The sequence below is a fragment of the Mustelus asterias genome, chromosome 12 (assembly GCF_964213995.1).
Source record: "Mustelus asterias chromosome 12, sMusAst1.hap1.1, whole genome shotgun sequence".
NCBI lineage: Eukaryota > Metazoa > Chordata > Chondrichthyes > Carcharhiniformes > Triakidae > Mustelus > Mustelus asterias.
Window position 1 is genome coordinate 43,870,791 of NC_135812.1, and position 21,273 is coordinate 43,892,063.

Genomic DNA, 21,273 nt, shown 5'->3' on the forward strand with positions numbered 1-21,273 from the left:
GTCGTGTCTCACGAACTTGATCGAGTTTTTCAAGAAAGTGACGAAGACGATTGATGAGGGTAGGGCAGTGGATGTTGTCTACATGGACTTCAGTAAGGCCTTTGACAAGGTCCCTCATGGCAGACTGGTGCAGAAGGTGAAGTCGCATGGGATCAGAGGTGAGCTGGCAAGGTGGATGCTAGCTCGGTCAAAGAAGATAGAGGGTAGCAGTGGAAGGATGTGTTTCTGAATGGAGGGCTGTGATAAGTGGCATTCCTCAGGGATCAGTGCTGGGACCTTTGCTGTTTGTAATATATATTTGGAGGAAAATGTAACTGGTTTGATTAAGTTTGCGGACGACACAAAGGTTGGTGGATTTGCGGATAGCGATGAGGGCCATCAGAGGATACAGCAGGATATAGATCAGTTGGAGACTTGGGCGGAGAGATGGCAGATGGAATTTAATCCAGACAAATGTGAGGTAATGCATTTTGGAAGGTCTAATACAGATAGGAAATATACAGTAAATGGCAGAACCCTTAAGAGTATTGATAGGCAAAGGGATCTGGGTGTATAGGTACACAGGTCACTGAAAGTGGCAATGCAGGTGGAGAAAGTAGTTAAGAAGGCATACGGCATGCTTGCCTTCATCAGCCGGGGCATTGAGTTTAAAAATTGGCAAGTCATGTTGCAGCTTTATAGAACCTCAGTTAGGCCACACTTGGAATATTGTGTTCACACTACCAGGAGAATGTGGGGGCTTTGGAGACAGTATAGAAAAGACTTACCAGGATGTTGCCTGGTATGGAGGGCATTAGCTATGAGGAGAGATTGGAGAAACTTGGTTTGTTCTCACTGGAACGACGGAGGTTGAGGGGTGACCTGATAGAAGTCTACAAGATGATGAGAGGCATGGACAGAGTGGATCGCCAGAAGCTTTTTCCCAGGGTGGAAGAGTCAATTAGGGGGCACAGGTTAAGGTGTGAGGGGCAAGGTTTAAAGGAGATGTACGAGGTAGATTTTGTACACAGTAGTGGGTGCCTGGAACTTGTTGCCGGGGGAGGTAGTGGAAGTGGATACGGTAGTGACTTTTAAGGGGCGTCTTGACAAATACATGAATAGGATGGGAATAGAGGGATATGGTCCCTGGAAGGGTAGAGGGTTTAGTTAAGTCGGGCAGCATGATTGGTGCAGGCTGGGAGGGTCGAAGGGCCAGTTCCTCTGCCGTAATTTTCTTTGTTCTTTGTGCTGTAGATAGGGCTTTAAATTAAGTAGAGGAGAGAGGATTTAGTTGCATGGAAAATTAGAAAATCCAAATTAAAGGAGCAGGTAAGAGTATAGGTTAGTGATGAGGCAGATTGTTACCAGAAAATAACAAGGAAGAGACAGAACGTGTGAATGTCATTTTGCAATAAAGGAATTATACAAGAGTAGGGAAATTTGGTATGTGTGTGTGTGTGTGTGTGTGTGTCTTTGAAAATCCTTGGTTTAATTAGAGGCATATAGTTCAAAAGTGAGAAAGTTTAAATAGGAACCCTAGTTAGGTCTCAGCTGAGATTGAATAGCAACTTTCAAAAGAGAATTGGATAAATAACTGAAGCGGGGGTGCGTTGGAACGTGGGATATGGACAAAGTGGAGCTAATTGGATAGCTTTTTCAAAGGCCTGACATAGGTGTGATGGGCAGAAAGGCCTCCTCTTGAGCTGTATTTAGAATTGAAGCAATAGGTCTCCTGTACATAAAAAAGCATAAATTCTAAGTCGTAGGGTTTCTGCAAGTGGCACAATTTTCATTTAATCATTTTAATTGCATTTTAGCACCAGTTTCTTGCTGCCAGATCACTTTCTCCCCTTTTTGGTTATATTTCATCCTTGAAAAATTTGATAAACACATTTATTACTGAAAAAAGAGACACGTCAAAGCTTTTGGTCTTGCACTCATCAGAACACTTCACAAGATTACCAATATAAGGGGAATATAACAATTTACATTATGAGAAGAGTGTGCTCATAGAATCCCTACAGTGCAGAAGGAGGCCATTTGACCTACTGAGTCTGCACCGACCACAATCCCATCAAGGCCCTATTCCTGTAACCCCACTTGTTTAACCTGCTAATCCCCCTGACACTACGGTCAATTTAGCATGGCCAATCAACCTAACCTGCACATCTTTGGATTTTGTGTTTGTGTTGATTGGTTGATGAGTGGATTCTGATTGGTAGAGACATTTCCATAACATTCGCCATGGCAATGCCTCTACCAATCAGAGCCCTCAGGCCAAACAATCAACAATCTCAGTTCATACAATATAAATTGTTATTTTCCTCTTATATTGGTATTCTCAAAGTGTCCTAATGAGTACAAGACAAAAAGCTTTAACACATCTCTATTTTTTCAGCAATACTTAAGTTCTTTAGTCCCAAATATATTTATTGTCAGGCTTGGCTGACAAACTGGATAATACTGCTGTGATTCAAGTTTTAATGAAAAACAGGCTTGTACCCAAAACAGAGAACAACTAACTGCAATTAAAAAAGGCTCACAGCCAGACCAATCACGCCAAAATAGGGAAAGAATACTACTTGGAGCAAACAGAATAAAATGCAAATTGCATCCAAGCGTGTGCTAATATGTTACCAAAGATTTCAGAACAGCTTTTTGTTAAAAACAGAAAGAATCAAAATTTCTTTTGTGGCCGTTTTACCCTGCATAAAAATCCAATTTCGTAAAAGAACCTTGCATATGCATACCAGATATTTAATGAGCTTCCTAAAGTTGTACGATTCTGGTTGCTCACATACTCATCTGAGGCAGACAACGCACTGGCGTCAAACACAAAACTAATTTGTCCATTGAATTATTGTAGCCCATCCACTGCCTGACAGAATATCACTCTTGCACAGCTTCTGCTCAGACACAATGCCTATATTAATTGATGAGTTTAATATCAATTCAACATGTGCAAGTATATTAATGATAACAATAAATTTGTGTTTGATCTTTGTACATGATGACAACCTAAAACTGAATGTAAAATTCCTACCAGATTTAAGGTGATTTTTAAAAAAGTTAGTCATTCTTAAGACGTTTTCCTTTGCCACATTCTGCTTTTATAATAAGATCTAAGATTTTAAGACATCAGTAATGATAGATGGTGCAGTAGCATCAATACTGCAAGGCTTCAAACAAACATTTTCATAGCAAGCCACGTTGCCAGACAGAGTTTGTTTGTGCAACTAGTTTGATACTTAGCTTCGCAAAAAGGAATGCACAAAAAGACACTGCAGTTAGCACTGACTAAGATCTCGATTCTCAAAACAAATCTTTTTGAAATCAGAGGTTACATTCCATAGAGCCTTTAAGTTGAAAACTCCCACAGGTTCTAATTTCATTGGATTGAATTAACCAATTCAGTGCCTGAATAAATTGATCAGATGTGCCCCGCCTTTACCTGATTTATGAAATATTCAAATCAGAATAGGCCAATACTAAAAGATTAACTGCACAAATGTTTTATACACAAGTGACAGGAATGTCCAATTATCAACAGATGCTTTTAGCTTTAGTTCAATTTAATAGTTTATCTTCTAATCCCAAAATGAGCATCATCCTGTTTAGGGACTTGCACATTCTAAAACTCTCAAAATCTTTATGTTCAGCTACTGCAATTCAGAAAATTATTTCTATTGCACATTAATAAATATAAAACGGGAACTTCTTTAGCCTATTTCCTGTGCCAACCAATAAATTCACATTTACACCAACACACAGGATCTCAGGTTAACAAGTGACAACCTACATAAAATATTTATCTCCCCAAAAACCTATACAGCCTTGAAACATATTTCAGGTGTGCAAAAGCTTTTGCAAAGCAATGTCCGTACACTACAGAGTTCTTTAAGTTTGTACTTAAATGAATACTTAAGATATGAAATGTCACCAATTATTAGCCATTTAAATCCCACATCTTTTAACAGAAATGTTTCTAATATTGCATACCTTTTTCCTTGGGCCCAAATCAGTTGGTAGATCCTTTTCCTTTCTTCGCTTGAGTCCCAGACCATCGTCAGATTTCCGCCTGTTTGGATGATATTCCTCCATTTTGGGACGTCCGAGATCTTCAGACTTCCGTCTCCCTCCATCTTCACCTTCTTTAAACTCCTTTAAGAGAGACCCAGGAAGATTGGAGGCGAATTTAAACCCAGGGCCTCTCTTCTGTATGAAGATCGGAAATGGGAATAAACGCACATTACCACCCGCTATTGCAGAGAAGCTTGCGCTGCGCTGCCTGGTGTGGTATGTGGTCTACATGTATTTTACTTTAATCCATTTGTCCTTTGTGTTTTGCTTATAAGTACAAAGCTACATATGTAGCAATAAAATTTACAAACTCTCATTTCCCAAAAAATCTTGCACCATAAACATGGCTTGGCTTAATCCCTATTTTTTCTTTTAAATATTGCATAATAATAATGTCCCATTTATCTCCTTAAAACTAATTTGAACTTTGTTATACAGCTGTTCTTTAGCGTGTTGGTGCATTTACAGTATTCAACATTTTTTTGCAATGCCGTACAAGCATATCCATAAATACAATGCTAATGTAAAGTTTAATTATATGCAGTCAACATCCATGTAGTTGAAGTCTGATATGGGGTAACCTGAAATTTTTATTTTGACCATAACTGTATAACATCTGGGGCAAAATTCTCCCCCAAAACTTCTAAGTGTCCCCAGCAGGAAAGCTGGTGAAATTCCCATTTTGGTGCAAATCAGTTCACAATTCACCCACACAGAAATTTATTTTAAGCCTTGGAAATTTTTATTGAATTCTTAATTTTTTTTTGTAGTGGGGACCTAAAGATGCCAGCAAGGCCAGTTCCTCGGAGATTGGGTGCCCTTTTTAAAGGGCGCCCCAAACTCCCGACAACCCTACACGTCATCCCCCAACCCCCATGCATTGGCAAAGCCATACCATCCCCAGTGAGCGACACCCTGCAACGGGGTCAAAGGCTACCCCCCTCTTCAGGAGCTCCCCAGCACTGCCAACCTGACACCCTGACAGTGGCAACCCAGCAGTGCCACTGTCAAGTTGGCCCTGCCAGGGTGCCAGGGCATTACCCAGCCAATTCTCCGATCACCCCGGGGCTTCAATGGCCTCAGAGCCCCCAGTTTGTGGAGACCAGGAGTATTTGCATCAGGTTCACACTGTGGCCAAGGATCAGAGATTCGCAGTAACTAGGTGAATCTGGCTCTAAACCAACCCTGCATATTTAGATATACTAATCTGGTTCATGCCCTCACTGGGCATGAACCAGATTACATCAGACCCGCAGAGCTGCAGAATCCCAAAAGGTGTTCTTGCCAGCATTAACTGCACTATGGTCCCTCCCCCATGATTCTCGTTCTCTGGTCCAGCACGATTTGCACTAGAGCATTGAGGCCAGAGAATCACACCCCTAATAAAGATCTCAAGCTCCATGCTTTTTCTCACCTCTCATCATCAGTGGAGAGAGAATCAGAGTTAACATCGAATCCAACATTCAACTCAAACCGTCAAATCTGCTTCTCTCTTCCTGCACAGAGATATTGTAAGTTGCAGAAGCTTTTCCAAGCCTTGACCACATTATCCAGTGAGACTTGGCCTGTTGGGTTACTTGGAGACTTGGGGGCTGTCACCCATCGGAGTTCAAAACTCGCAGATCAATAATCAATGTCATGGAATTTTGCAGAGTTGCCTGGATTGCCTAGTCCATCTGAGCAGACTTGGTTACAATTATTTTTGGTTGGCATTTTTATTGCCAGGCAGGTCACTAAATATTTTTGAAAGTGGTGCTTTGGTGGTAGAGGGATGGAGATATATTGAAACAGAACTTACTCATCATTGTACTCCAAAACTCTTGAGATAAAGGAGCTTTTAAATTTTGTTTTATACCTTTGCATTACTCAAATCTCTTTGCTTTTCCACAGCCACAAGACTGTCAAATTAAGAAAATATTTTGATTTGTCTCAGATCTATAAAGTGAAGGGAGGGAACAAGATGTTGGTGGGGGGAGGAGGAAGATGAAAGATTCCCTCCATTTTACAACAGATTACACAGGAGAAAATTGGAAGCACATCTGTGTAAGATTTTGAAACAAGCAGGATTTATTTGTTGTTTAGCTTCAAATAATTCCTCATCAGAGATTAACATGGTCCCCTCAGCTGTGTATATTAGGTTTGGCATTTCTTTTCAATTGTGTATTTCTTTTCTAAAGAAATCAGTACTTACTTTGCCTGTTTTTCCTTCCTGGTTACACTTTGGACATTCCCAGCAATTTGGCAACTCATCATTTATAAGTCCTTCAGACTCTTCCACCTAATATTAAAAAAGTACATATATTATACACACACCTTTTTGGGCAATTAGAGATGAGGAATAAATGCTGGCCTAGCTGGCAACATTCATACTCATGAATGAATAAATATAAAAAAGACAAGACAAATACAAAACTGTTGCAAATCAAAAAATAGCTAGGTAACTGGAAAAGATGTTATCAATATCTGCTATGTAATGTACATCAGACAAATATCTAGCTATGTTACTGTTTTTTTTCCAGAAGAGAACAGGCTGTATTTTGATTGAAAAGTTGAACAATACACAGCGCAATTTCAGAGTCCAAAGTTAATCTGAAAATTTTGCTATGTTTGCTTGCGATGTTTCAATGTCTGTGTGCAACCTGTTTAATCTCAAGCAGCATACAAAACTTGCTCACATGACCCTTCTTGACCAGCTGTGACATTCAGAAATCTTAGCTCCTTGGGAATGCCTCAAGTGTCACATGGCAGATATGAAAATTAGTCCAAATTTTAACAAAGCATCATTGAACCTTTGTGCACAGTAATGGACTGCAAACTTAATTGAAAGGGGTCAAATGCAAACAAGTTCAGGGCAGGCTGACTTTCTGCATCCTGGACTGCAGGAGATGGCAAAGTTCCAAGACTCTCTTGTTGACGCAGTGTCAGTGATAAAGACAGATCTCCTCAGCATGTGCAAGTAGTTCAGGCAGGCTCTAAAGAACTCCCTCCATGGCACATTCGACTGCCTACATCCTAGGTGAACCCCTTGTCCTCTGCGTCCTGGTTGGCAAGGCCGCAGAGGACAACTCTACTCTACAAGTTTAGGGTGTTTACAGATAGCTTTTAACTTGATTCAATGATAGGAGATGAAAAGGTGGTAAATGTATTTATAAATAAAAACACCAGACCAAGTTGAATATCAGCAAAAAAACCCTCTCACAAAATAGCCAAACACATCCAGAAAGATGTCATTCTCAAATGCATCCAATTTTACACAGGTCTTCTGGGACAAACCACGGAGCAGATGTTTTAGCGGCATGATGGCACAATGGTTAGCACTGCTGTCTCACAGCGCCAGGGGTCCGGGTTCAATTCCCGGCTTGGGTCACTGTCTATGAGGAGTTTGCACATTCTACCTGTGTCTGTGTGGGTTTCCTCCAGGTTCCTCCCACAGTCCGAAGATGTACAGGTTAGGCGGATTGACCATGTTAAATTGACCCTTAGTGGACTAGCTAGGGCAAATGCATGGGGTTATGGGGATAGGGCCTGGGTGGGATTGTGGTTAGTGTAGACTCAATGGGCCGAATGGCCTCCTTCTGCAATGTAGGATTCTATGAAAGCACAAATTTTACTTCCACAGTTTTTGAACATTTAATTAGGTTCTCATGTATCCACAGCAACTATTTCCAAAGGATCTCGGTGCAGCAGTGAGTCCAGCCACAGGATCATTATGTATGGCACAGAGGGGATCGTTTGGTCCAACTGATCCTGCCTGTTCTCAGTACTGCAATCCAAATCAACCCCATTCTCCTGCAAGTTTATTTCCTCAAATGTCCATCCGATTTTCTTTTGAATCATTCATTGTCTCCACTTCCACCACCCTGGTAAATTTCCCTGCAGATTTGCTTCTCTATATCTCTCTCACTTATTTGGAGGCCAAGAAAATCTCCCAGTAATGTGGTCATCCCCTTTTTGCTTCTCAACTCCAACCAATTCTACTGACTCACAACATTTATGAGTCAACCCATTGACAAGCACTATGGCAAAATTTGCCCTTTATTTCTAACACTGCTCTCCAGAAATGAAACACCTATCAAATGCTGAATCTAAATATAACTGCTTATTGGCAGCTGTGAATTATCCATCATTCTCTGCAAGAAAACCCAAGTTTCAGCAATGATGGGTATTTAGTAGCACTCCACTCTAGTCTCTGGTCCTGGGAAACCACTAAATTACATGCAGAATAAATATAAGCTATAGGGGTAGTAGTCACATTGCAGAGTTATAGTCAGTGGTTGAATGAAGCACTTGTAAGACATAAAACCTACCAATTTAATTTCCATATTTTGTCAGGTTTTCAAAATAGTAATTATTTCATGGCAGATTTCTATGATTTACTCATTGCAATGTTCATTATTGTGACAAATTATTATAGCATCATCTTCTGCATGTAATTAATAAACTGGTACTCGGAGGAGTGGGTCCTGTTGGGAAACAAAATGGTGATATATGCTTAGAGGTACAGGACAAAACTTGATGAGTGCTTTGTATTGAGTATTTACTAAGGAGAAGGAATCTGAAAAAATAACAGAAGTGGAGACAGTAGAAGTAATGGATAGGATGAAAGCAGAGCTGGGAAGGTGTGGAGGTGCTAGCAAAGCCAGCTATGCTTAGGGTAGATAAGTCACCTGGTCCAGATGTCTTGCATCCTAGGTTGCTGAAGGAAGTTGGGGTGGAGGTATTTGGAGGGGTTTCCATATCTTCGCTACATTCCAATCTTCTCTAGACATGGGGGAAACGTCAGAAGATTGGAGAGTGGCAAATGTGACATCCTTGCTCAAGAAAGGATGTCAAGACAATCCTAGCAACTACAGTTTATCACAGTGGGTAAGGCTTTAGAAAGAAATCATGGAAAAATAAAATCAGACATTTGGAGAGGATTAAGTTAATAGTCAGCATAGGTTTATGAAAGGCAGATAAGGCTTGACTAATCTAATTTTGAATAGATAACAGAAAGGGTTGAAGAAAGGATGTGATGGATGTTATCTATATGGATTTTAAGAAAATATTTGACCAAGTACCACATAAAAGACTAGTTTTCAAAATTGAGGCTGACAGAATAAGCAGATCAGTATTCAATTTGACAAAAATAATTCACTAAAGGACAGAAAACAGTGAGTTGTGGTAAGTGTTTTTTCATATTGTTAGATGTTAAACAGTGGTGTTCCATGGGTCTATACAAGGATCACTTTTTTTGCTATACATAAATGACTTGGATCTTGGAATAGAGATTGGAAGTTTAAAAATTTGCCAATGATACAAAACTTGAAGGATTGGCAACAAGATTACTGTAGGTCTTATTACTACAGCTTTAATTGGGTGGCATGGTGGAAAGCACTGATGTCTCACAACACCAGAGACCTGGGTTCAATTCCTGCCATGGGGGACTGTCTGTGTGGAGTTTGCACGTTTTCCCAGTGTCTGCATGGGTTTCCTCAGGTGCTCCGGTTTCCTCCAACACTCCAAAAGATGTACGGGTTAGGTTGATTGGCCATGGTAAAATGCCCCTTAGTGGCAGCAGGATTAGCAAGGTAAATATGTGGTTTTCAGGAATAGGGCCCAGGTGGAATTATAGTCAATGCAGGCTTGATGGGCCAAATGGCCTCCTCCTCCACTGGAGGGATTTTATGTATATAGGTCGTCTGCAACATTGCATACAGACTAGGAGAATAGGCAGGCAGTGTCAGATGGAATTTAGGCAGGCTGCTGCAATTTGAAATAAAACAGATGAGAGAGAATATAGAGTTAATAGCACAGTGCTAACGAATGGTGCAGGGAATAAAGGGACCTGGGAGTGCATGTGAATTAATCTTTGAAGATGACAGGACATATTCAGAGAATGGTGAGCAAAAAACATTTGGGATTAGGGCTTCATAAATGGAGATGCTGAGTACAAAACCAGGAAAATTGCATTGAAACTAAATAAAACTCTGGTTAGAGTATTGCATCCAGTTCTGGTCATCATGTTTAAGATAGGATGTGAGGGATCTTGAGAGGTTGCAGAAAAGATTTACCAGAAAAGGTCCAGAGGGGAAGGATTTTAATTACAAGGTTGGGTTGGAAAAACTGGCATTGCTCTCTCTGGTGACTGAGGGGACATTTGATAGATTACAAAATTCTGACAGGCTTAGATAAAATAGATAAAGAAAATCCATTCCATGATGGCACAACGATAAGGGACACAGATTTAAGGTTTTGGGCAAAAGATGCAGGGGAAATGTGAGGAGGAACTTTATTTTATACACAGGGACTGGTAATGACCTGGAACTCTGCCCACAAGCATGGTGGAAGTGTAAGTTTGAAAGATCTCAAAAGGAAATTGGATGAGCAATTAAGGAAATAAACCTGCAGGGCTCCATGGGGATTGAGCAGGGGGAGTGGGACTGACTAGACTCCGCAGCATGGATTTGATAGGCCAAATTGCCGCCTCCTGTGCTGTAAATGACTATGATCTCTGACACCAATCTATTCACTTAAAACAACCCATTTGCTCTCTCACAACATACACATTAAGCCTACTGCAAATCCTTCAAATCTGAAAAATGCAAGATTTTAGGAGTTTTAAAATATGACCTGTCAGGTCAACTAGATCAAGAATACCTTTAAACATCCTGGGTGTAAGATTTCATTGCAGATGGAGCATTCCATTAAGCTAGCATTAAATTTCTCTGCTTCATCCACCACATTGTCTTCCTTTCCTGCCTCACCGCAGATCTTGCAGACAGCAGTGTGTGGTAAAACAGGCTGCAATAAAGTGTTAGAGGTCAATAAATTCTAGCCTAAAATAATATGCAATGTAAAACACGCCATTTGTGACACAACCATTCATAGCCTTAACATAAATGTGGCATTTTGGAACTCATGATAAATTTGGTGATGACAGTGCAGGTAGCAGTACCAATGCATTATGCTACAAAGTTCCACGAGTACAGGTTTAATCTCACTTTAATCTTCCTAATTTTAGTTTAATTGTTGAGCAGAGGTAAGAAATTTCCTAATGGGAAGGAAAATTGTATGTCAGGCTACCGTGGTGTACATTAGTTATTGGTGAAAAACAGCACTTTTACACACTTTGGTGATTATACTCGCACCATTCCCAAAGGAAATACTAAACCTAGGAAAGGGGAAATTCTTGATGTGAACCTACACACTCTCAGGCCCGTGACATAAAGTGAACCCTGTATTGCTACAGGGCTCATTAGCTCTTATGAAAGAATGCAAAACTTCATAGCATGGTTAATACCGTGCCAAGATAAAAGCAAAATACTGCGGATGCTGGAATTTGAAACAAAAACAGAAAATGCTGGAAAAACTCAGCAGGTCTGACCGCATCTGTGGAGAGGGAATAGAGCCAACGTTGTGTCCAGATGACCCTTCATCAGGTTGAACATAACCATTCGCAACCTTGTTGTCAGAGTTGACCACAAGATGAGCTTTCAACCACATATCTGTCCTATCATTACCTCGAAAATCACCCGACTCCCTGCCTTAGCTCTTCTGCTGCTGAAACCCTAACTGATGCCTTTGGTCTCTCCAAATTTGAAGTTGTGATCGCTTAGCTCCATCTATCAACATACTTCTTCACTGTTTAGCAATTTGTGGTCCTTGTTGTAGCTTCACTGGATTGGGACCTCATTTTAAAATGTGCTTGGTGCTGCTCCCAACATGCCCTCTTACATCCTCAATGAACTCCACTGGTTCCTTTGCTTGACGGAATGGTCAAGTAAACGCAAACTGCAGTGATTCAAGGGGGAGGTTCACCACCACCTTGTCAAGGGTAATTAGGGGTGAGCAACAGATGCTGGCCTTGCCAGAAATGCTCACATCCCATGGAAAGATAATAAAAAAATTCATTCAAAACTCTATTTAAAATTACATGAAATGTCATTCACCAATCACTTGTGTGCTCTTTGACCTACACGGGCTCCCAATTTAATAAAATCATTAATAATCTCATCCTCATTTTCAAATCTTTCCATGGCCTGGCCCTTCCCATCTCTGTGATCTCATCCAACCCTATAAGGCAGAAAGGCAGTTCGAGGGGGATCTGCCTACTGAGGGATGAAGTTAGAAATAGGAAAGGAGCGGTCACATTGTTAGGAGTTGTCTATAGGCCCCCAAATAGTAATAGAGATGTGGAGGAAGAAATTGCAAAGCAGATTATGGATAGGTGTGGAGGTCACAGGGTAGTTGTCATGGGTGACTTTAACTTTCCAAATATTGATTGGAACCTTTATAGGTCGAATAGTTCGGATGGGGCAGTTTTTGTACAGTGTGTGCAGGAGGGTTTCCTGACACAATATGTGGATAGGCCGACAAGAGGTGAGGCCACATTGGATTTGGTACTGGGAAATGAACCGGGCCAAGTGTTAGATTTGGTTGTGGGAGAGCACTTTGGAGATAGTGACCACAATTCGGTGTCTTTCGTTATTGCAATGGAGAGGGATAGGACCATACGGCAGGGCAAGGTTTATAATTGGGGGAAGGGTAGTTATGATGCGATTAGAAAAGAATTAGGGAGCATAAGATGGGAACAGAAACTGTCAGGGAAAGGCACAAATGAAAAGTGGAGCTTGTTCAAGGAATAAATACTGCGTGTCCTTGATAGGTATGTCCCTGTCAGGCAGGGAGGAAATGGCCGAGTGAGGGAACCATGGTTCACAAAAGAGGTTGAATGTCTTGTCAAGAGGAAGGAGGAAGCGTATGTAAGGATGAGAAAACAAGGTTCAGTTGGGTCCATTGAGGGTTACAAGTTAGCAAGGAATGAGCTGAAAAAAGGGCTTAGGAGACTCGGAGGGGGCATGAGAAGTCCTTGGCGGGTCGGATCAAGGAAAACCCCAAGGCCTTTTACTCTTATGTGAGGAATAAAAGAATGACCAGGGTGAGGTTAGGGCCGGTCAGGGACAGTAGTGGGAACTTGTGCATGGAGTCAGAAGAGATAGGAGAGGCGATGAATGAATACTTTTCTTCAGTGTTCACCAAGGAGAGGGGCCATGTTTTTGAGGATGTGTGAGATACAGGCTGATAGGCTGGAGGAGGCGGACGTTCTGAGGGAAGATGTATTAGCAATTTTGAAAAACCTGAAGGTCGATAAGTCCCCTGGGCCAGAGAGATATATCCTAGGATTCTTTGGGAGGCAAGGGATGAGATTGCAGAGCCTTTGGCTTTGATCTTTCGGTCCTCACTGTCCACGGGGATAGTCATGATGTGGAGACGCCGGGGATAGTAGTGCCAGAGGACTGGAGAGTGGCGAATGTTGAATGTTGTTCCTCTGTTCAAGAAAGGAAATAGGAATGACCCTGGTAATTGTAGGCCGGTTAGTCTTACTTGGGTGGTCGGCAAGTTAATAGAAAAGGTCCTGAGGGATAGGATTTATGACCATTTGGAAAGATGCAGCTTAATCCGGGATAGTCAACATGGATTCGTGAAGGGCAAGTCTTGCCTCACAAATTTGATTGAATTTTTTGAGGAGGTAACTAAGTGTGTCGATGAGGGTAGAGCAGTTGATGTCATATACATGGATTTTAGAAAGGCGTTTGATAAGGTTCCCCATAGTCGGCTCATGAAGAAAGTAAGGAGGTGTGGGATAGAGGGAAATTTAGCCAATTGGATAAGTAACTGGCTATCTCATAGAAGACAGAGGGTGGTGGTGGATGGAAAATTTTCAGACTGGAGACCAGTTACCAGCGGTGTACCACAAGGATCAGTGCTGGGTCCTCTGCTACTTGTGATTTTTATAAATGACTTGGAGGAAGGGGCTGAAGGGTGGATCAGTAAATTTGCAGATGACACCAAGATTGGTGGAGTAATGGATGAGGTGGAGGGCTGTTGTAGGCTGCAAAGAGACATTGATAGGATGCAGAGCTGGGCCGAAAAATGGCAGATGGAGTTTAACCCTGATAAGTGCGAGGTGATTCATTTTGGTAGGACAAATTTGAATGCGATTACAGGGTCAAACGTAGGGTTCTGAGGAATGTGGAGGAACAGAGAGATCTTGGGGTTCATATCCACAGATCTCTGAAGGTTGCCACTCAAGTGGATAGAGCCGTGAAGAAGGTCTATAGTGTGTTAGCGTTTATTAACAGGGGGATTGAGTTTAAGAGCCATGGGGTTATGCTGCAACTGTACAGGACCTTGGTGAGACCATATTTGGAATATTGTGTGCAGTTCTGGTCACCTCACTATAAGAAGGATGTGGAAAGAGTGCAAAGGAGATTTACCAGGATGCTGCCTGGTTTGGAGGGTAGGTCTTATGAGCAAAGGTTGAGGGAGCTAGGGCTTTTCTCTTTAGAGCGGAGGAGGTTGAGAGGCGACTTAATAAAGGTTTATAAAATGATGAGGGGGATAGATAGAGTGGACGTTCAGAGACTATTTCCTCGGGTGGATGTAGCTGTTACTAGGGGGCATAACTATGAGGTTCGTGGTGGAAGATATAGGAGGGATGTACGAGGTAGGTTCTTTACTCAGAGTGGTTGGGGTGTGGAATGGACTGCCTGCTGTGATAGTGGAGTCGGACACTTTAGGAACTTTCAAGCAGTTATTGGACAGGCACATGGAGCACACTAGAATGATAGGGAGTGGGATGGCTTGATCTTGGTTTCGGAAAAGGTCCGGCACAACATCGTGGGCCGAAGGGCCTGTACTGTGCTGTACTGTTCTATGTTCTATAACCCTCAGATATCTGCACTCCCCTAATTCCAGCTCGGGAACCTTCCTTATTTTAATCACACCAGCATTGAAGGCAGCGGTCGTCAGCCATCTAAACCCCAAGTTCCGAAATTCCCTCCCTAAACCTCGCCAACTCTCTACCTCTTTGACCAAGGTTTTAGTAACATGTTGTCATAGCTCCTATGTTGCTTGGTGCCATACTTTGTTTTATAATACTTCTGTAAAGTGGTTTGAAATGCTTTATTACATTAAAGGCACTATATAAATTCTAGTTGTTGTTGAAGGGAGTTCAATTAAAAAAGGGAAGGTATTAAATTCAATATTTAAATGTATTCCTTAGGATCTACCTTACTTTCAAAGGCACTATGTTTTATTGTTTTAAGGTTCATCACAATCAGTACTCAGGTAAAATATATTTGCATGCACAAGTCAAATGAGCTCATGGTTTAACTGGTTATAGTTGTCTAATGGCCTTGGAAAGGTCCTACTGCCAGGAGTAATGTTGGACCACTGCCATTACAGCACTTGATTATATTTAAACAACTAATCTTCATGAGCTTTCATTAAAAGGAAGTACATTTGAAAAGTTTAACCTTTCCTGATCCATGCCTTGAACTTTTATGTTCAGTTAAAGGGTCAAACGAGCAAACATTTTAAAATGGCAATTATAAATTCATTAGAATGAAACTTTTTATTCAATGTCATTATTTTGGTTAGCCACCTGCATTGGGGATTGTACACCATCAACCAGCCTTATTTTTTGCTGTGATTCAAATATGTTCATAGAATCAGATTCCTCTCTACCACTTCTCTCTTCTGTTCCTCTACAATACAACAGTGACTACATTTTAAAAATATTTAATTGGCTATAAAGCACTTTGGGACATCCAATGATCATGGAAAAGTGCTGTACAAATGCAAATTCTTTTTATTTATTCTTTGCCACTCTTCAATATCTTTCCCCATCTCATCTTCACAATCATGTTGTAAAAACACCTTTCATCCATTCTTTAACACTTCAAAAGTGCAATAGTGGGATTTTGCAAGTTTTTCTCTGCATCTTCTGACTATAGCAGTTGTTTTATTCTAGCTAGCTCCATTAAAAAGTAATAATTGTCAGTCGCTTGAACATCGTCAGGACTTCTTATTGGATTGCATGAAATTGCACAATTCATACAAGAAGCCACATCATGCCACTAACAATATACAACAGCTCAAATAAGCAGTTATGGAAAAAGGGCTAGTGTGCGCAAAACAAGGTCATGTGACATGCTTGATTAGATAATGCACTACTATTTTTCCATTTGAGATCGAAAATGATTGTTTCCATCTCTTAACTATCCCATCTTTACATAAAAGATAATAAACTACAGCTCAAGTGTGTATATGAAATGAATTTATCATACAAGGGAATGACCAATTCTATTCATCAGAACATTTAATGCAATATTTTCCATCAAATAATCAAAATAATGTTGTGACCTTTTACCAACATTTCTCCCCCCCAAAATAAGTTTAGGAATAGAAAGGGCTGCAACATTTCAAATATAAATTACAGGATAATCCCATTACCACTGAAATTGGCTTCTTCCAGAAATTAGCCAGCATAATTAAACATTCTATGTCCTTGCACTTACAGCAATACACTGTCTCTTGATACAGGACTGCTTCATTCTGCCAGGGCCTCCAAATTTCTTCATGTCTTTGCAGAAGTGACATTCGCCACACTCCGAGCGTAAGCAGGCTTCGCATTTGCGACATCGTGTCCTGCGTCTGCGTGCACCACTTGTTGATTTATGAACAAGTAGTTTAGGTCCCGATGAAGGGGCAGGCCGAGGTTTTAGTCTTGTTGAGGCCCTGGACTGTTTAAAAAAAAAAGCAAACAACCTTATAGAATTGTGCAAAATATAGCATAAAGACAATTACAAAGCCACATTTTTCCATCCATTCGCATTCAATGGGAAAAACAAAAAGCTTTTACTGCATACTGAATATCTTTTTTTAAAGACAGGAGAGAGATGAAGGCATTTCTGAACATTTAGCACTACCTGGTCTCTTTGCATCACATACATGATGCAATGGACTACCATACTTCAGTTACTCATAATTCTGCGAATGACATAAACTGCAGAACTTGGTGATGTTTTTTAACCAAATAACAAAAACAGAATGCTTTTACAGAGCCGAACCACCCTTTTACGTACTACAGCTTTGCTTGGTCCACACAGACCTAATGACTTGTTATGCAAAGCTGCTAAAGCTCACCCGACTGGTTACTCTTGTAGAATACAGTAAAACTGTGCCATCAGCATTTATAAATGAAACGGGTTTTGAGGATTGGGAATGAACATATTAACAGTTATTCAGTGGATTAGCATGGCAGGTAAGACAAGTTGAGTGAACCCACCATCAGCCTCTAAACACAAGAGGCTCAGCACTTTTCAGAGAATGATCCAAATTAATTGATTAGCTGGCCAAATTGGGGTCTCAATGTATAGTACCTACTTGCTGCTTGTTTGCAATTAAGATTCTCATGAGGCAAACGGTGAATGTGAAGTGTGCAGCTGTGATTTGGTGCTAAATAAAGACTATGTACTGGAGATGCAGCAAAGCGGGAAACAAGAATAATGGGAAGTGCCAAAGAAAGAGGCACTCGTGCCCACCAGTTTAAATGCAACATTGAAAGTCAGACTACTGATTTGCTCTCTTACCCTTGGTGCAATGTACTGGGGAGGGAAGAAGAAAAAAGGTGGCACAGAAATATATTTTGAAAAGATATACTTAAAAATAAAAATAAATAAGATTATCAGATATTACATATACCGAACACAGTATTGGACATTGTGCCAATTCGCCAGCAAACCCAGATGTGCATTGCACACTCTCATTTCCTCAGTCAAAGGCTTGCCAACTGTGGCTGGGTGCATTCCTGAAAATTTCTTCATATGTTCTCCTGCTGTGAAAGATCTCACTCCCACACACCCAACATTAGTCCATTCTACAGGCATATTACCATCCCATATCAATTGGAAACAGAGACATATTATTTTGTCACCCAAAGAGATTCATGTTGACTGCCAGTGAAACAGCCTTTTGACCACCCCCATACTTTTGTAACTAAAGTGTTTAAAGAAAATGAAATAGATGGTGGTTCAATGCTCCTATGATGTTCCTTTCAGCAGTATCCTGAGAGGCACAAGGACAATTCTGGAGGGTTGACAATCCCCTCAGTCCAGATATTCAGCTGAATTTCAATAGCACACTTAAGGCAAATCACATCCGCTCCATTAGAGAGATTTCATTAAAGTTGATATTACCAATAGTCATCATGTGTTACATATCTCCAAATTGTTGCAAAATTACTATTACAGCAATACAAATACATTTGTATTGATGTAATAGTTGACCATTAAAAAGAAATCACTTGAACAACGCTATGCCATTATGTCCATCGATCACAGATATCACACATACCCAATGCAGTTTTGGTTGTAGTCAGTATTGGTTGCATTCAAGAGGGCAAATATACATTTTGATAGGAACAAGATTTCCTGTCAAATTTTCACTGGTTAAATACTGAATTCAAACAAAGTTGAGAAATAGTTACCATTGTAAATGATTATTTCCCTTTTTTTAAACTTTTCTTTTTAAAGTTTAAAAGTAAAGTTTATTTATTAGTCTTTTTATTCTCCCTCAAATCAAATCTTTTGGCACCTCTCGTCTATTTCTCTTTCTGTACCAGATTTAACCCCGATTCACTCATCCTCATTTTCCAACAGTATTTTTGGTACTGCATAACGAACAATAGCAATGATAATTGGTGTGAGAAATGAATGCACAATAGGTTTTGTCCCCAACATTCATTTTCAGACTGACTGAACTGGTTTAGGTTGCGATGATTAGAAAATAAAATACAAAGATGTGTTTTGTCCAACTTCATTGAAACAACCTAGAATGGAATTATTTTGTACCACTCAAGAGCAAAAAAACTGTTTGCTTTTATAAAAAAGGTGAAAGGTAGCAAACTTTACATCATTTCAATGACAAAGGATGTTGTCCCTGAATTTGCTGCCAAATGGCTCCTTGTTATTTATATGTAAATTGTCCAACAACTTGCCAATCACAAATTGCTGGATGATTTGCATTGCTGCTACACTGTTAACCTCAAAGCTTACCCTCAACTAACTGGCGAGTTTCATGAGGTTGCTGCATTTGCCCATGAATTGTCTAGTTATGGCTAGTAATTAATAGGTAAGCACCTTTGTCATGGAGGTTTATATTCTCTGATGCGATCCAACCTCAGTCCAGAATGAGAAAAATTGCATCTGCGGAGTCTCATTCCTACAGGTAATAAGTAAATGATTAAACATTTGTAAAAATGTCTATACCTTTATTTTGACTGTTTTTTTTTTAAACTCTTCCTCAATCAAATCTTTTGGTCCCTCTCTTCTATTTCTGTACCAGAATTAACCACGATTCACCCATCTTCATTTTCCATCAGGCTGTTTATTTCTCAATTCATTAATCACATTGCTTAAGTAGATGCACCGTTGATCCCAATTATCATTGTTTCAGATGCCCTGTTGCCCTCACCATGCCATTATCAGGTCATACTGCTAGCAACCTGCCAGCTAAAAATATTTCAAATTGAAGAGTGAGCGAAAGGTTTAACTGGCACCAAGTGATGCCCTGCTCCAGAAAAATCTGGACCACTGTAACTCTCACATACAGTGTCAAAGATTCGCAATATACAGAATAGAATGGTTGCACAGCTGATGTGGGCTAAGAACTTAACATCTCTAGTTACAGCATTGTCAAGAGAGAAAGCTGAAAAGGATGAGATTAGTAATAAAATATATAACGGACTGAGGAGGATACTATAAAAGGCAGCAGGCTTAACTGAGAAGTAATGAAGCCTTTCTGATCATAGTGGGTGTTCATTCAAGTCTCAGCAATAGCTCATTTGGTAACAAATTTTCTTCTGGCTCAAGATCACGGGTTCAGGTCTCACTCCAGGGCCAGGATTTCCCCACAATGGGAGATTCAGCAACCCAGCCAAAAGTCTGTTGACTTTTGGTGGAAACAGACGGCCCTGGCAGTGGGTGGAGCAATAATATCCCACTCAAGAGTTTACACACAAAAGTCAAGGCTGATTGAAAGATACCACGCCTGGCAGTACCAGTTAAGATGTTAAACCAAAACCACGGGGATGATTCTGGCCAGGAAACATATGCCGAGACCATGTAGCGGGCTCCTCGCTGGGTTCTACGGCCTCTGCACGTCTCTGGCCGCTGGATTTCCGGCGTCGTCAGCTCCATGCCAGAAATTGGCGCGGAGCTGATTAAAATATTTAAATACCGGTTTTCAATTTTATTAGCGGGCCTGAGACTGGCCCCGACAAATCTGGGAGGCGTGTTGCTGTGCTGGCCAGCAATCGGGAGGCCTATCCTCTCAGTCGAGAATCGACCCCACTCCCAGATTTTTAACGAGATTCATGTTAGGACGGTCTGTGATGCACAGAGTGTGGGAGATCCATTACGCGAATTCGGCACTTAGAATATTTTAGGGAGAATTGCACCCCATGTCTGTCCTTCAGGTAGGACATACAGGATCCATGGCACTATTATGAGGTGGAGATGCCGGCGTTGGACTGGGGTAAACACAGTAAGAAGTTTAACAACACCAGGTTAAAGTCCAACAGGTTTATTTGGTAGCAAAAGCCACACAAGCTTTCGGAGCTCTTAGCCCCTTCTTCAGGTGAGTGGGAATTCTGTTCACAAACAGAGCTTATAAAGACACAGACTCAATTTACATGAATAATGGTTGGAATGCAAATACTTACAACTAATCAAGTCTTTAAGAAACGAAACAATGTGAGTGGAGAGAGCATCAAGACAGGCTAAAAAGATGTGTATCGTCTCCAGACAAGACAGCCAGTGAAACTCTGCAGGTCCACGCAACTGTGGGAGTTACAAATAGTGTGACATGAACCCAATATCCCGGTTGAGGCCGTCCTCGTGTGTGCGGAACTTGGCTATCAGTTTCTGCTCAGCGACTCTGCGCTGTCGTGTGTCGCGAAGGCCGCCTTGGAGAACGCTTACCCGAATATCAGAGGCCGAATGCCCGTGACCGCTGAAGTGCTCCCCAACAGGAAGAGAACAGTCTTGCCTGGTTATTGTCGAGCGGTGTTCATTCATCCGTTGACGCTGCGACAACGGATGAATGAACACCGCTCGACAATCACCAGGCAAGACTGTTCTCTTCCTGTTGGGGAGCACTTCAGCGGTCACGGGCATGCGGCCTCTGATATTCGGGTAAGCGTTCTCCAAGGCGGCCTTCGCGACACACGACAGCGCAGAGTCGCTGAGCAGAAACTGATAGCCAAGTTCCGCACACACGAGGACGGCCTCAACCGGGATATTGGGTTCATGTCACACTATTTGTAACTCCCACAGTTGCGTGGACCTGCAGAGTTTCACTGGCTGTCTTGTCTGGAGACAATACACA

General features: G+C 41.1%; 1 protein-coding gene across 6 annotated transcripts in view; it reads right to left on the bottom strand.

Annotated features, from left to right (window-relative positions):
* Positions 1-21,273, bottom strand: part of LOC144501401 (lysine-specific demethylase 2B-like) — a 192,699-nt gene that overhangs the window by 120,900 nt on the left and 50,526 nt on the right. For 2 of the 6 annotated variants that reach the window (XM_078225125.1, XM_078225121.1), the window contains exons 2-5: positions 16,404-16,628; positions 10,699-10,842; positions 6,251-6,337; positions 3,979-4,194 (exon numbers count right to left, since the gene is read on the bottom strand). In XM_078225125.1, the coding sequence (XP_078081251.1) occupies positions 3,979-4,194; positions 6,251-6,337; positions 10,699-10,842; positions 16,404-16,628 (672 nt within the window). The remainder of the gene's footprint in view (positions 1-3,978; positions 4,195-6,250; positions 6,338-10,698; positions 10,843-16,403; positions 16,629-21,273) is intronic. The other 4 variants (XM_078225126.1, XM_078225122.1, XM_078225123.1 and 1 more) reach the window with 3 other exon arrangements.